Source organism: Tetrao urogallus (assembly GCF_951394365.1).
Source record: "Tetrao urogallus genome assembly, chromosome: 14".
NCBI lineage: Eukaryota > Metazoa > Chordata > Aves > Galliformes > Phasianidae > Tetrao > Tetrao urogallus.
Genome location: NC_136827.1, coordinates 7,209,869 through 7,223,097, shown reverse-complemented (window position 1 = coordinate 7,223,097; position 13,229 = coordinate 7,209,869). Strand labels below are relative to the sequence as shown.

The following is a 13,229-nucleotide window of genomic DNA, read 5'->3' as shown; positions in this document are numbered from 1 at the left end:
TCTCTCACCAGTATGCCTGCTGACTTACCTAGTTGTCTGACAACACCACTGCATAATTCAAAGAACATACGCTAGGCTTCTCTGAATCACTGTATCAGATATCTGAGTATAGGTGCTTAACATTAAGCAATGTTAATTGTCCAGATGATGTTGATGCTTTTACAGGTGTAGCTGCCTGATGAACGTGCATTCAGTCAAGCACGTTGCTCTGCCATCTTGAAATGTGATGCTAATACTTTGTATTAGCACCTGACCATCTATTCAGAATAGTCAGAAAAATTAAGGTTTGATATTCCAGAATCATGAAGTCAGTGTAAAATCCTGTCTGGATGCTATGGAGTGTTTGAAGATCAGTACAGCTTAATCCTAGAGGTACATCAGACCCAGCCCACAAGTTAATCATACATACATCAAGTGGTTTCTCAAATGTAATGGAATGCTGAAATAATTAAATAGCTTTTAGTAACTGTTGGTTTGACATTCACTTGCAGACCTGCATACCACACTCAGTGCTGGCCACTGTTAGTTAGGAACAAATTCAAGAGACTTCAGAGAAAAGTAATCCAAATAGGAATGGATGGACTGACTGACAAGACAGATTAAAAGGGTGTTCTATGTACATATCTTGCCTAAAAGCTGTCTGGGAGTAGCAAAATGAACATGATAGAAATTACACATGCATGAGCACTATAATTAAATGTTGATGATGAAGAATAATTAGGGTTGCATGAAACCAGGTCACTTGAGGAATTTTAATGCAATTAAAGAAGGATAATAAAGCAGAATATCATAGAAAATGCTTTGATAATCACATATTGTAGTGGTAGAAGCCTCATTCCTACAAAAATTTAAAAACAGACCAGGTATATTTAACAGAAGACTAAGTATAATTAAAAGACAAGACAAAAGAAGCAAGTATAATTTAGTTCTCATATTTTGGCGTAGCGTGATGTAATCTGGCGGCACAAGTCTGTACACAATTTATGAAAGAAATACTTTTTAATCAGAAAGTTAAATGTTCGCAATCAAACATCAGATCTAAGGTATTGCAATTCCCCAAGATACTTCAATATTATTGTTTCTTTTTTTTCCAATTAAGCATTCTTTAAGTACACTACTTGAAGTGTCTTTTCCTTCATTTGACTAGCAGGCTAGATTAGCTATTCCAGCTGACCTCTGGAAAAAAGAAAATTAGAAGTAATGTGTTTACAGGGCAGTCTACTTGAATTCAATTTCCCTTGCTCCATGCTGAAAGAAGGCAAGTTAACAGCATTTCCTCTGATGTTCAAGAAAGTTTTGGAGGACATTTGGCTTTCAGAAAAGAGAGTGCACTTTGTATGTTTTAAGGAACAGGAACTAGATTTCTTGTTACTGAAATCTGAAATAAAGACAATTTACACTCCAAGATTAATACCTTAAATCTAATTAAATTTTCATCTTACAATGGAAGATGAGTTACTCTATTACACAGGATTCTTTGGTGTCACAAAATTAACAAGATTCACAGTCCCCTGAAAAAGACTTTCACTTGTGTTAAAAAATTACTTTTGACAGATGATTCACAAGGAAGAAAATTAGAAGCCATCATACAAAGCCATGACTTTGCAGCTAGCAAGAAGAACAAGACATACCAGCTTCCCAAAGAGCTATAGAAGCCTGATTAAAATTATTCATGATATAATAAGCCATAACTACAGATCTGAGAGCAATCACAATTGTCAACACTTATTCCAGATAGAATGAATAGTAGAGTCTGAAGGCTTCCTTATTTTTCTTTCCCTTACATCACTGTTTTGGGCTATAAGACTCCGGTGATACACAAGATTTATTCATACATCAAAGACCTTCCTATGGAATGGGATGAGCAATGTTAAGATGGGCTACCTCATCTTTCTGCATAAGAAAGTACTCAGGGCTACAGCGTGGATCTGGATCTGTGTGTACATTGTAATGCCATGATGTACTTTAACATGAAAACAGTTCGTATTGTATTCTCTACTTCTCATTTACTCAAGGTAAAAGTCTTTTCCATATAAATTAACATTGCGTTATGTCAAGAGGAAGTAGTGTTTCCATAGCAATCCTACCGTTCCCTGTCTTATATAATCAAATAATCCATTGCTCCATGGATTAATGCAACTATGGCAGCCTCAAAGATAGGGGCAATTCAGGGTACCTACCCAAAGAATTAGAATTACTGACAGTCTTCACAGTGGAAGAGGAAAAAGTCCTAGATGTGCAATATTTAGAAACCTGTAAAATGTCCACTTTTCCAGATAAGTTAGCAAAAAGAGCAGAGATTTTATTTCTGACAAGTCATTACCTCTATGCGGGGGTAAGTAAGCAAATCCATTATTTCTCTTCTTAACCAGCAGGATATAAAAATAAAAATCCGACATGCAAGAGAAACAGTAATGACAGAACTCTGTGATAAAAGAGTTCTAGAGTTCTACAAGATTCTACTTGTGAGAACATAAAACACTGCTGATTAATTGGAGGCATGACGAATAAAGTTCAGGTAAATTAAAAGTTTTGCTCTGCTGGCACCCTGTGTGATATTTAAGCAGGCAGAAGTCATCTTCTATGTTGATAACAGTTTTGCTACAACAAAAAGTCCTAAACTTAAGAGGTCATGAAACATTTTGAAAATGTCACAGATATTCACTTGGAGAAGATCAAACAGAAGTATGCGTTACTATCTCAGTTTTTTTAAAAATACATTTACATGCAGTTTTGTTTTACATACAACCTAGAAAAAAAAAAACCCACAAAAATAAAAAAAAACAACTGGAAGGCAGCCTACAGTTTGGAATATAAAACTGAAATTAGTCCAAAGCACTAGCTACATTTTTCAAAGGTTCCTAGGTTTCTAAGCAAACAAGGACCCACTTGCATGACAGAACTTGTTCTGTGCTATATTGATTGTGCAAATCTTGTTCTGTACTGTAATGACACAATTTAGCCGTGTTGAAAATTCCTTAGAACTCCAGGGCTCGATAGCTATTTAAACACTGCATGTCTAAGTGGCCGATAGCCACAGCAGAACCATGAAACAAAAACTTTCCTTCCCAGTCTGAACAATAGATTTAAGCAAAATAAGAACATCTTTCCTGTTATCAGACCAAGTATGGGTGTTATCTAGTCACTGCAACTTTACACCATTTCACTTAATCACTGTGATTTTTTAGCAGGCATTTATTAATATTTCAACCAAAAAAACCTCACAAGTGATAAAAAATCTCAAGCCAACATTTTCCAAAAGAAAATCTGTAAAAAACTCACCTGCTGTAAACGTAACAACCCATATGATTGATTTCTTTGTCTAGTTTATACCGCCGAAAGTCCTCCCAAGCATCTTTAATGGCTGTCATTGCTATTATAACACAAATAGGGATCAAAGAAACTTCTGGTTGGAAAGCATTCACCACTGGCACAAAATTCAGCAGTGCAATGACCACAAAATAAATATTGGCAAAGCGGTGAAGCTGCTCATAGATGTTTTTAGGGACGAAAGTCAAGATGCTGTATTTCGTGGTCTTAATTTTATTGGAGCCATAGTATCTGTTCGGATTTTCTTTCCAGTTTGTACTTCCAAAAGACAAATTGGACTTGATCACTCGCTTATTTTCATTTTTCTTTCTTCTTTTCTTTAATTTTCCTCTCTTCTCCAGCACTTCATTTTGGGTTTCTCTGTCTGAAGCAACGCATTGACAGCAGGTTTCCTTGAAAAAATGTTTTTTCCATACCATCTTAGAGAAGCAGCCTGGAAAACTTCTCCTTGACATCTTGCTGTCCTCTCAAAAAGTAGCCTCAAGTCATAGGCTAATGAAGTTAGAAGAGTTCAATAATCAATATCAAGTCCAAAGTGGTGGAGGGAATACTCAAGCTGTCAGAGCACAGGGCTGCTTCTCACCGACTCCGGCATCCACCTGCCCTGAAACAGGTATCTTCCTGACCCAGCTGCTCTGGGTCCTAAAGCTTGCCGGGAAGGCTGCACGTCACACATGAGAAAAACATCCTGAATGTTTTGTTATTCCTGTTACCGCATGCCTGGAGGCCCCAGAGTATTTCCCTGGAATCATGCGTCTGCTCAGATGAAGTACCTTTGTTTTAACACTGCACAGACAGAACTAAGGACATACATGCAGTTTTCACCATTCACTCCAAGTGTTTCTGAATTGTATTATAAGCCTGTTTGCAGCCAGGAAGTTCAAAGGTAAAGGGCAGAGCTCTGCGTACAGAAGTCAACAGATTACTGTAAACCTTTGTACAGAAATATTCATCTTTTCCAACCTCCTCTATTTACTATTTGCTTTCATGCCCATAACTTCATTTATTAAAACAAACAAGCAAGCATCCTGTCCCACCCTACTCTCTAATATGAGCAAAAATTTCTAGTAGAAAGAATTATACATATACATAGGCAATTTAAGGGCAGTTCACCCAGCTTGCCCCACAGCCTGTTGCTCCTCCCCCGTTAGACTGGCCTCAGGACTCACATTTCCTTTTCTCACCCAGACCTTTCTCACCCTTTTCTCCGTGCAGACTCTCATTTCTTTCAGTCTGTTGGACCTTGTGCCCTTGCCACATAAGTAATCAGCACAGATGAGAGTTAAATTGCAAGAAAGCTACACGGTAATTTTTCCTCTATGGCTTGGGCATAAGGAGGTGTTAAAAAAATGGAGGAAGCACAAGTATTTAAACATCTTTTAAAGCAAAGCTCCTATTGTGTTATGTAGAGACAAATGATGTAGTCTCAAATCAAATTAGTACCTGGACAAGAAACTCTGATGAAATTGAAATGTTGCAATAAGAATTGCACTTAAAAATATTTCTTCCTTCTGAGTCAGTACTGAGCAAACAACACAGCTTACTGCAGGTGGGTGTTGTACCACTTCCAGAGTGAATATGTCTTGTTTTGATCACCTATGCTAACTGGAAATGCTATAAAATTTGTTCAGTTCCTGGTTATGCTTCACCTTGAATGCATAAATGCAGCTGATCATTAATTTTTTGTTTTAATGGTTTTATCAGGAAATTTCTGAAAGATGTTGTTCCAATATGTGAAAAAAGGCTAATGATCTTTTCCAGACCTCCTCAGAACCTTCTGCTACTAGGAGAAGATACAGTGTGTTGGTAAACTGGTTTGAAAACTTGGAATGAAAACTGACGTATCAGCACACAGATTTGTGATAGAAAACAAAACTTCTCAGGATAACTCCGACTCTGAGTGAGATAAATGAAGCATGTTCTGAAGGTGTTTATAACAGGTCTTCCAAACTTCCTATACTCCAAAAGGTCAGGAAGGGAATTGTTGCAAAATCAAAATGAGCAGCTTCCACCATGCCAAACACAAGGAGAATAATTGGTTTGGTCTACTTACTTGTCATATACCCTGCTTTTAGAAGAGTTTATCTTCTTATCAAATTGGTATTTTTTATAGTCTTCAATAGCATCCTTACTCATACTGGCAAGCAGCACCATGATCAGAGGAATCATAGTAATCTCCCTGTGGAAGACTTCCATTTGTGGGAACCAGTTTAGAACCACCAGGAAGAGGAAATAAAGATTAGCTAGCCTGTAAAGAAAGATACAAAAATGAATTAAAGGTGTAATTTCCTGATGAAAATCCCCCATCTCATGTCATAAGCATTAATCATTTCACATCTCTAACCTCATCCTTTCTCAAAATAATCAATTATTTAACTGATTTGCTTATTTTTTCTTTAGAAAAGCTTGTGAGATATATTGTCATAACATTATAGCTACCTTAGTTTTCCACGTATTACAAGTATATATATATATACATATATATATATATATATATATATATATATAATCTCTAGGAGGTGAACGTTCTCTAATGAGAGAAATAAAAATAAACCCCCCAAAATAAAACTCAAACCACACCAAACAACAAAACAACAAACCCCCCCAAAAAACCTCACAAAAAATAAACCAATGCAGCAGGATGAGTATAGAAAACACATGTTCATAATTCACATCAGGATTCACTCAAGGACCCATGAAAAATTCCATCTGTGGAAAGTGGAAGATCAAATTATGAAGGTATAAATCTAAGCTAACAGAAATTTCAATTCTAGAGATGGATATGGAACATGATATCTTATCTTGATATGCAACCCGAAATTTTTACAAGGAAAGCTGCTCCAGTACTGAATGTGGCCACAACATGGGTTAGAACACCTACTATTTGTTTGCTTTAAGCCTCCACTTCAGTATGAATTAGGTGACATTTGTTTACAAAGAGCGTTCACCTAAAATTTAAAGACATGGTAGCTACAAAAGCGACCCTTCTCTATCACCCCCAAATATCACTGCTTCAGAAAGAGTTCTTATCATCATTTGATGATTATTATTTTTACCTGTGAAACTGCTTAAAAAGATTTTTGGGCAAAAAAGTAAGCCATGTGTATTTTGTAGTTTGTATCCTGTTTCCAGAATAAAATCTAGAAGCTTGGTCCCAGCCTCTCTGCTGCCTCCCATTGTTGGAAAACACAATCCTCCACTTGTTCAAGTTGAGTTTCAGTCTGTCTCTGACAGAAAACAGCAGAGGTGTTGATTCTGACACAGTCTGGGGGGCACTTTTGGCTCCGAGTCGCTGCCAACGGTATGAAGCTGAGTCTACCGACAAAGCCATTCCCAGCAGGAACGTCAGTCTGAAAGACAAATGCACAACAAGGACTGAAAGCCAATTCACTTCCAGTAGAAAATTCACTATGCATCTTGCTAGCAGAGGTTTAAAACAACAAACAGTGCAACTGTTCAGTCCACTACATGTTCAGTCTTTGAACTCAGCACTTTCTACAGAGAATGCATGGAATAAGGGTTATAGCATATATTAATAGCATATAGCATATATTAATAGCATATAGCATATATTAATAGCAAAATATTCGGTAATGAAAAATCCATTTCTATCTCCAGGCAATAGAAAGCCCATCTCCATTTTCTGTGTGCTGTAACAGCAAACTAACATAGATAAAACCAGTTTAACAGATGTGAACAACAGCTTTTCCATGACAAAATCTGTACCAGTTTCTTCAGTCATAAACTGCCACCAAATATATTCAGGCACTTTTCTTCAAGAGTTTCAGATTTTTTTACGATAGCTTTTCTTTTCGCACTTAAAGAAAAGACAGACTCAGGTGTTGAATCTCAAATCTCAGATAGTAATGAACTGCAACATCAGTTTAATCTTGTGTACATTCCTATAATAGTTTTCTAGAAGCTTCACAGAAAGCTCATTTAAATGGAAAATGCCAAGCAGCATTTAAAAAAAAAATCATTGGAGAGAGAAAAGAATTCAATCTCCTAATACTAATCCTGTTATCTCTGAACACTTGTTTTCTGACTTGTTCACACATGCAATTGCAATCGAATGGCCAGGACACTCAGGCTCCAGCAGTGTTCTATTACGCTCAGTAGAATCTCAACTTAGCAGCAGGAGCTTGGGGACCAGGAGTTGCCTTATGAAGTTGAAGCAGCAAATGTGAAAAAACAAAACAAAACACAACAAGAAAATGCACCGGTTTGTGCAACTTCACAGTTCCTGTGAACAAAAATTGTGAACTGAACCCACCTCAACTGGTGGAAATAGAAGGTTTTTTTTTTTATTATTTAATTTTTAGACAGTGGTCACTTAGATTAATTCACTGGTTTAAACTTTTATTTAAGAGCAACCTTGTTTGAAACAGATAAAGAAGATCTGTACATGCCTGTGCAACTCTAAATAGACCTATTTCAAACATACTGTACTTTGAAATGGTTTATAGCTTTATTACACGTTGGGTCTTTCTTTCCCCTCAGCTCTCAACTTCCTCTTCCAAAATGCCTTCTTTTACTGAATGCACTGTGATTTCCTTTGGAAAAACAAAAACAAAAAAAAAAAAAAGAAGAAAAGAACATAACCATATTTAAAAAGATGTATGCAATTTAGTCACAGGAGGGGGAAATGTAGACTACTGAATTGCACCAACACATTTAAAGTGCATTGTGGCAACAGCAAGCAACAAGTAGGGTTTGTGCACTTTTGCTTACTAGCTGCTCGGAAAAATCATTGAGAGTTCATGTCACACAGCAGTGCCCACGGGTCCTCGACAGTGAGAGCAGAAGGACTAATTTCTACCTATCAGATCTTCGTGGTACTGGCTTCATTGATACAAATTTAAGTCCCAATATTCAATGAATGAGATTTAATGCTATGTTAACTTGACAAGGAACGTTGAAACCATGAATTTCTAGGAGATGAAAAAGGTGTAAATATCTGAACAAGCAAGCAAAAGAAGCTTTTAACAGGACCTGCTGTTACTGCACTGTGCACCACAGACTAGAATTACAGAACTTATCCCTTAATTTAGATGACTTCACTGTGTTTGCAATCACAGTATTCACCTGTGGAAAGATTAGCTACTGCAATGGTAAGCAGTTGTCATTGTGATAATGGGTTACTATGTACTTAGAAAGCAAAACAGTCTATAAGTTTTATAAGTATGCTTGATCCGTGTAGGCCATATTCATATAGGAGCATGAGGGCAGTCAGCACCAAGGCAGCTATCAGACTACAGGGTTTGCTGAAAGGGAATAAAAGCAGCATCCCCACAGGACTGAGGCCACAGATGAAGGGTAGCCAATGTGTTATAAGTCAGAGATGGTCTGCAGGAAAGAGAGAGAGAGAGAGTGATTTGGTGAAGTGTACCAAACTTAACCTCAGTTTGTGTTCAGTTTTGCCACTCTTTTCTGATCTCCAAGTGGAAGAAACGTGCAAAAAGTTAACGCAAGACAAAATATCTCAGTTTGAAGAAAAACATGCAACATAAATGATTAAACTATAACCTATTTGTAGTAAAGGTAACAAGCAGACATCCAGTTATATTCAGGTTTGAGATGAAAAATGTGTATCCGGTGTTAGCACAGGTTAGACACAGCAGTCACATTATTTCACAAGCCTGCATCAGACTTCCTGAAACATGGGAAACAATAAGCAAAGCATGAAAACCTTGATGCATCTTCCATCAGACAATGGAAGGATGCAAGTCTAAGCAAGTTTCCAAGATTTCTGATGCTTGATGAAAGACTTAAGTGAACGATTCCCTGTGAATAGAAACACTATCATTCACACTGTTGACAAAAAGGTGTTGGAAAAAAAATCCAACAGAATTTCCTAACAAGAAGAGGAGGACTGACATCACACTCTCTACAGTACAGAGTGCAATTTCACAACAATTATCAGGTAATTCAAAGGAACAACATCACTAAAAAATTTTTTCCTTGCTTTTTGCACATAGATTAAAACATCCAACTTCTATTAATTAAAAAGAATGTTCCACTGTACCCATGGAAAATGAATATATTTTGTCTGTTTTGTAACAGTACTCTGAAAAACATACTGTTTGAGATATCGACTACTACTGCTACTTATCATTTCAGTATAAGAAAGAGGATTTAGCACATGCTGTAAGCACAACAGCAATGCATTTATTGCAATAAGCAGACAATTATATCTCATACAGCCTACGGTCACCGTTCATGTTTTGAAAGGCTCATTTATTTTATTCTTGCTCCATTTCATCAGTGAATGAAACTGTCACCATTGCTAAGTCTAGTGCTGTGTTTCTGCCCTGAACAAATTCTGCAAAGTCAGAGCGCTCACAATTTATCCTGCCTTGTGGTAAGCTTACACAGACAGCACTCAATCGTATCTAGAACATAAGATATCCAGGGGATCAGGATGTGTTTTTGAAGCTAGAGATAAACAGTATGATTCTCTTTTCCTTTTATTGGGAGAAATGAAGAGCTGAAACTTGTACTGGGCAGATAGTTAGAGAAGAAATGCTGCTGAGTCCTTTCTAAGGGTGGAGTTCAACTTACTCAAATGATTTATTGTATCAGAAATACATCAGCATATGACTTAACTGTATCAATCTTGCTCAGACAGGCCTATGTTTACTTCTTAAAAAATATTATTCCACAGAAGAAATTTGCAAGAACTCTTGTAGAAGAGGTGAACTTTCCCATTAAGAGACCTATTTTAGACAAGGATCAAACCAGAAGGAAAACAGTAGTCCAACATCAAGCACATAGCTGGCCAAATTTGGCATTTTTCCTCTATGTGCCTCAAGTTTGTCTTCTATTTCAAAGCGTTGAAAATGTAAGCCATCAAAGGCATTTGGGAGATATTTCCCTTTACTAGAATTGAGGTGCTAGAGTCCATTGATAGCACATGTTTTCCTCTTGCATCTTTTTGGTGACAGTGGTAAAACTGCTCCTTAATTCCTCATGGATGGTCTACATTGCTAATGTCCTCCCTGTTATTGTTCAATCTCATTCAACATGAAAGGAAGCTTCTATAGGACAAAAGCAGACTGCAATAGAAAACCACGACAATCTTTTAGCTAGGGTGGATGAGCTGGCACACACTTTACTGGTATTTGTTTACTAGTATTTGTCCTGTCTGAAGATTTTTGCATTAAAAAAAGTAACAGTGACTGTAGGAGAAAGCTCATCAGAAAGTCAGTTAAGAGAACAACTTTTTCTCTTTTGAAGTTACCTCATTCCTGCGAAGTAACAAGCTTGACTGTAAATGTCTGTGTCCAAGACTTTTGGAGACAGGAATTCTGTCCTTCCTGTAGATGCACAGGAAACTTTTACGTAATCATGACTCATTTGCTGTTTACTAAAGATGACTGGCCCATGTTTAAAAAATAATTCCTTCTCATAGGCAACTTGAAGAATTAAGTGAGATGAGGTCTAGACCTTGTTTTCAAAGGTTTCTTGGATATTTCAGAAAAGTTTACTTTAGGGCAATATTTCAAACAGAATGGAGATCAGTTCTGAAAAAGAACTGTGGAAAAAAAAAAGTGCAAAGGCAGCACCTCCATGCAGATGTGGGCATTATAGAGAACTCCATTTAAAACATATCCTTCCAACTTTTCACCTGATATTTTCATTTCTACATTGCCTGTATGGCATGGAAGGCATTAAATAATAGAAATCCCTTCTGATACTTAACTCCTTTATTGCAAAACTTTTATTGTATTTCCTAATTAAATGCAGCAGCAATTTGTATTCTTGACGCCCTATATGGACAATGTGGTATTCACAACTAATAAAAACAAGAGCCATTTTGGGAAGGTTCTGGCTGTGGAGACAAACATTAGTAAGTGAGCTGAATATTACAGAAACCTCAGTCACAAAGTTATTTATCTGCTTTGCAATGATCTGCTAGGGAGCTCTATCAGTTTTTGGTGATACTGGATAGAAATTCCAGCTTGGTCATGTTGGCGGTTAAAAATAATGGAAAAGGGAAAGGAGGCTGAGAAGAATAAGGAAGGCAATTACACTGATTAGCAGGATATAGACTGCAACCTCAAATCATGCGGTAGCATTTTATATTAGAGCAATAATGCTTGCAATATGAAAGAAAGCTGCTAGAAAATGAAAAGAAAGGAGCCCTGAAGGACTGTTTCAATCAAGTAACACTGGTCACTGCAGACTGCTGTCTTTCAACTGGCAAGATAAATGTATTATGGATTAACAGTTACATAATGTTTTTGAGTGCAAGTTTGAGTGGGATAAACAGAAAAGAACTTTTCATAATTTTAATGCGTCATTAAACCACAGGGCTTCACTATTCTATTATTATATTAGATTGATACATTTTTCATGTCTCAACAGGATTCTCTTTCCGTGGGGAAGAAATCCAGAGATCTTGCAATAATAGGTTAATTATAAGACTCTTTCCCCAGGACAGACTGGATGGTACTGCCTGCTGCTGAACTTCCTTTCAGCTGGAGGAGTGCAGAGACATGTACAGGCAGTGCAACCTTCCACAGAGCTGCAGCTGTGCTATTAAGACTGCTTTCAAAACAGATGTGCGCTCAGCATATGCTGACATACAAGACACACAGACAAGGATGATTATCGGATGTTATTCCACAGAGGAGATGTCACCTTGCAAATAGCAATGCTGGATGAAGTGTTCTGCATCATTCTGAGAATAAGGAGTTTGCTTTACTACCCCTATTGCATGCTCCCTTAAATGAAGGGAGCGACAAAGAATCTGGCTACATGCGATGAGTATCACTGCTGCCAGCGTATCCAGAACTACTCTTACTACTTTCAGGCCCACTGCATTTTTTATTAATGTAGTCAGAGATAGATTCCGCAACATTACCATCTTCCAGCACTGTAATTAATTTTACTCTGCTCACTCCCAATTTCAGCTTGGGAAATACTGGGAAGAGATACCTGCATAGAGCTTTGTGAAGGTCACTAATGGCAAGATCTGACTTCGAGACTGAAGACTGACTGGAGAGACTGTCTGAAAGAGCAGACAGATCTTTGTTTTCATGACTTCAAATGAGAAATTCTTGAAGTTCCTTACAATTTGGTGCGCAGGACATTGGCAGTGAATGCCATTATATCTCCCAGAAGTGTTTTAGGTGGCCATGGTGATGATGAGTTGATGATTGGACTTGATGACATTGGAGGCTTTTTCAATCTTACCATTCTATGATTCTATCTTTTCAAAGCAAATACAAGAGACATAAAACTATAGATTTCAGTCCAGTGCTGAAGTGAAAGTGGTTATTACAAAAAATAATTAGAACTAAATATCTTGACATCTGAAGATGGTATTTTAAATACAAAAGTTTTCTGAAATCAGAAAACATCTTCTATTTATTCCTCTGACGCAGGACTTTTGAAAGTCAGAATCTAGGAACAAATCCACACTCATATTTCTTTTTAAATAATAGTAAAAAGAACTCCATATCACATGAATCCACTGCTCTTTGAAGTCAGTTTCCAAGTAAGATCTTACATACAGGCAAAAGTTTGGTGGTTTTTTTTTTTTTTTTTTTTTTTTGTTTTGTTTTTGTTTTGTTTTGTTTTTGTTCATAGAAAAATGGCAATTCAGAAAGCATTTAAGAGCAAGGATATTAAGAGTTCTGGACCATCTTCCTTCCTGCTAGAAAGCTACTAATCCATTCTCTATTATGTGGATACCAGAAAAGAAAACCCAGGTAGAAGATGGTAAGATGCACATGCTACACTGCCTCTTACTCATTCATTTGACATATCTCCATCTCACTTTTTAGCAATCAGCATGTTCTACATCTGAGGAATCTGCCTTATTCATCTATAAAAGCACTTAATATGCCTTGATATGATACCTGTAATCAGATAAAGCAGCAGCAACGTGTGTC

At 37.0% G+C, this 13,229-nt stretch overlaps 1 protein-coding gene across 1 annotated transcript in view; it reads right to left on the bottom strand.

The window, feature by feature from the left end:
• Positions 1 to 10,575, bottom strand: part of ATP10B (ATPase phospholipid transporting 10B (putative)) — a gene marked incomplete at both ends in the record, with an annotated part of 55,203 nt that extends 44,628 nt beyond the window's left edge. Inside the window, 3 exons of the mRNA XM_079542239.1 lie at positions 5,384 to 5,578; positions 6,387 to 6,680; positions 10,571 to 10,575. Of these exons, the coding sequence (XP_079398365.1) occupies positions 5,384 to 5,578; positions 6,387 to 6,680; positions 10,571 to 10,575 (494 nt within the window). The remainder of the gene's footprint in view (positions 1 to 5,383; positions 5,579 to 6,386; positions 6,681 to 10,570) is intronic.
• Between the last annotated feature and the right edge of the window lie 2,654 nt (positions 10,576 to 13,229).